The following is a 1,876-nucleotide window of genomic DNA, read 5'->3' as shown; positions in this document are numbered from 1 at the left end:
CTGCATAGCTGAGCCAAAAAGGGAACTTGAGAGATGAAAAATTATAAATTATGCTCAGCACTTGATGTGTGATATACACAACACAAGTTTAAAGCCTCTCAAAGCAAACCTTACAAAAGGCTTAAACAGCTGATCTTCTTCTCCCTCTTCTTCTGATTTTCAAAGATCTCTACTCGGTTCACCTGCTGCTTCGATCGTCTGCTGCGCACTCTATCCATCAGACACATGATCAATTTTATCATTTACCTTATTCCATGTCCAGGCCCACAGTTGGTTTTGGGTCCCAGGACCGATAGATATACAATCATCTCTAGTGTTGATATCAGAATGTGTGATGGTAACGCACTGCTCCACGTGTATGCCATCAGTGCTGGGGCTTGTGCTTGAGGCCTGAATCTTGAGCCCATCTACTCTCACGTTATTGCTGGTATCAATGACAATGTGGAAGAGCTCACTGTCCACAGAGGTGAGGCCTGTCAACATAATGTCCCTAGCGTTGCTGAAGACCAGCGACTGCAATCAAAATATTCATATGCATGCTAAAGAGTCAATATTGTTCATAATGCCAACAAAATGGTGAATGACTGTGTGAATAAAAATCTACATTAATGAAAAGAAAAAAACATGATATCAAACAATTTGTGTAGTGTGAGTAAATGTTTGTACCAACATTTTTGTAATCATAATTAACGTCAAGTAGAAGTATGGGCGTCAACTGGTCGGGTTTGGTTGGGACCCAGCAGGAGGAACCAGACCCAGATCTGATTTGAGATGCTGGCATCAGGTCCAAATCCGGGTTCAATCGGACCCACCATAAGAGAAACCATACCCGGATCCTATAAAGATTACATGAACCAGAGTAAATTTATATTTTTTATCTTTTTTATATAGAAAATTTGTGGATCTTAGACTTGAAACAGAAAATGATTACACAATTCTAAGAAAAAAGTAAGTCGCTTGGGTTGATTGGTAGAAAATCAGGTGAAAAAGATTGTCTTTGTGGTTTTGAATTTCTTTTGCCAAGGGCTTGCAAACATGCCCATATATAGTCTTTGTTTTAAAACATAGTTCTAAAGTTTGCTTAACCTTGCCCCATAAGGACACTGTCCTTTGGCAGCCTTGCATGCCCATAATGCTGAACCCTTCCCATCTAGGTACCCTCATTGGAATGCCAATCCTTTCACATTGTTGAACTTCAGCCAATAGCCCGCAACACCATATAGTTTGTAGTTCGCGGACGCAACCAGGCTGCCGTCGACTTGAACTATGATCTTGCTATTGGCACATGGGCCAGAGAACAAAGTGGGATGCACCAAGAACTGCCCAGAGGGCACATACAAGGTTGCTGCCTGTGATGCAGCACATACAGCTGACCATGCTTTTTAGAAACGGGGCACTATTATCAGTCACTCCATCTGCTTTAGCACCATAGCTCATAATGTTAAATACTTCTCCATTCACTAAATGGAGAAAGAGCAAGGGAATGAAAAGGGAAAGCATAAGAATGTTGCTAGCCATGAGGGCAAATGAAGTATCCATGTTTAAGGTGATGGTTGTGGTGTTGGTGTTGGTGCATTGCAAACACTCTTTATGTCTATATATAAAGGTTGGGTAGGCTTAGTTTGGGGTTCACATAATTGTGGACCCAATAGAGTACTTGTTTGATGAATAACCAAAAAATGGGATCATGTTTCGTAATTACTTGTATAATCATGTTTTATAATAACTTGTCTTTTATTTTTTGACAAAGTCAGTGTAAAAGCTGTCCAGAATCATGTTTCACAACAAATTGGCATGCATTTATTTTTTTGAAGTTTTCGAAAACACACCTAATTTTTGGCAGTAATAAAAATTACACCTAAAGTTTCAATATTGT

The 1,876-nt window shown here is 39.7% G+C and overlaps 1 protein-coding gene across 1 annotated transcript; it reads right to left on the bottom strand.

Annotated features, from left to right (window-relative positions):
• Nucleotides 1–210: 210 nt before the first annotated feature.
• LOC149830558 (polygalacturonase-like) lies at nucleotides 211–1,539 on the bottom strand. Its single transcript, XM_090015485.1, has 3 exons — nucleotides 1,450–1,539; nucleotides 1,185–1,349; nucleotides 211–513 (listed from the first exon to the last, which is right to left on the bottom strand). Exons 1-3 carry the CDS (start codon nucleotides 1,537–1,539, stop codon nucleotides 211–213), a joined length of 558 nt encoding a protein of 185 aa, XP_089871611.1.
• Nucleotides 1,540–1,876: the final 337 nt, after the last annotated feature.

This window comes from Nuphar pumila, chromosome 8, assembly GCF_984573655.1.
Source record: "Nuphar pumila chromosome 8, dmNupPumi1.hap1.1, whole genome shotgun sequence".
Lineage (NCBI taxonomy): Eukaryota > Viridiplantae > Streptophyta > Magnoliopsida > Nymphaeales > Nymphaeaceae > Nuphar > Nuphar pumila.
This window is presented reverse-complemented; position numbering and strand designations above follow the sequence as displayed.

Coding starts and splice junctions, on each gene's coding strand:
- LOC149830558 (XM_090015485.1), bottom strand. CDS start 1,539: ATGGATACTTCATTTGCCCTCATGGCTAGCAACATTCTTATGCTTTCC. Junction 1,350..1,449: donor TCCATTTAGTGAATGGAGAA/GTATTTAACATT, acceptor GCTGCATCACAG/GCAGCAACCTTGTATGTGCC. Junction 514..1,184: donor ATTGGCTGAAGTTCAACAAT/GTGAAAGGATTG, acceptor TTTTGATTGCAG/TCGCTGGTCTTCAGCAACGC.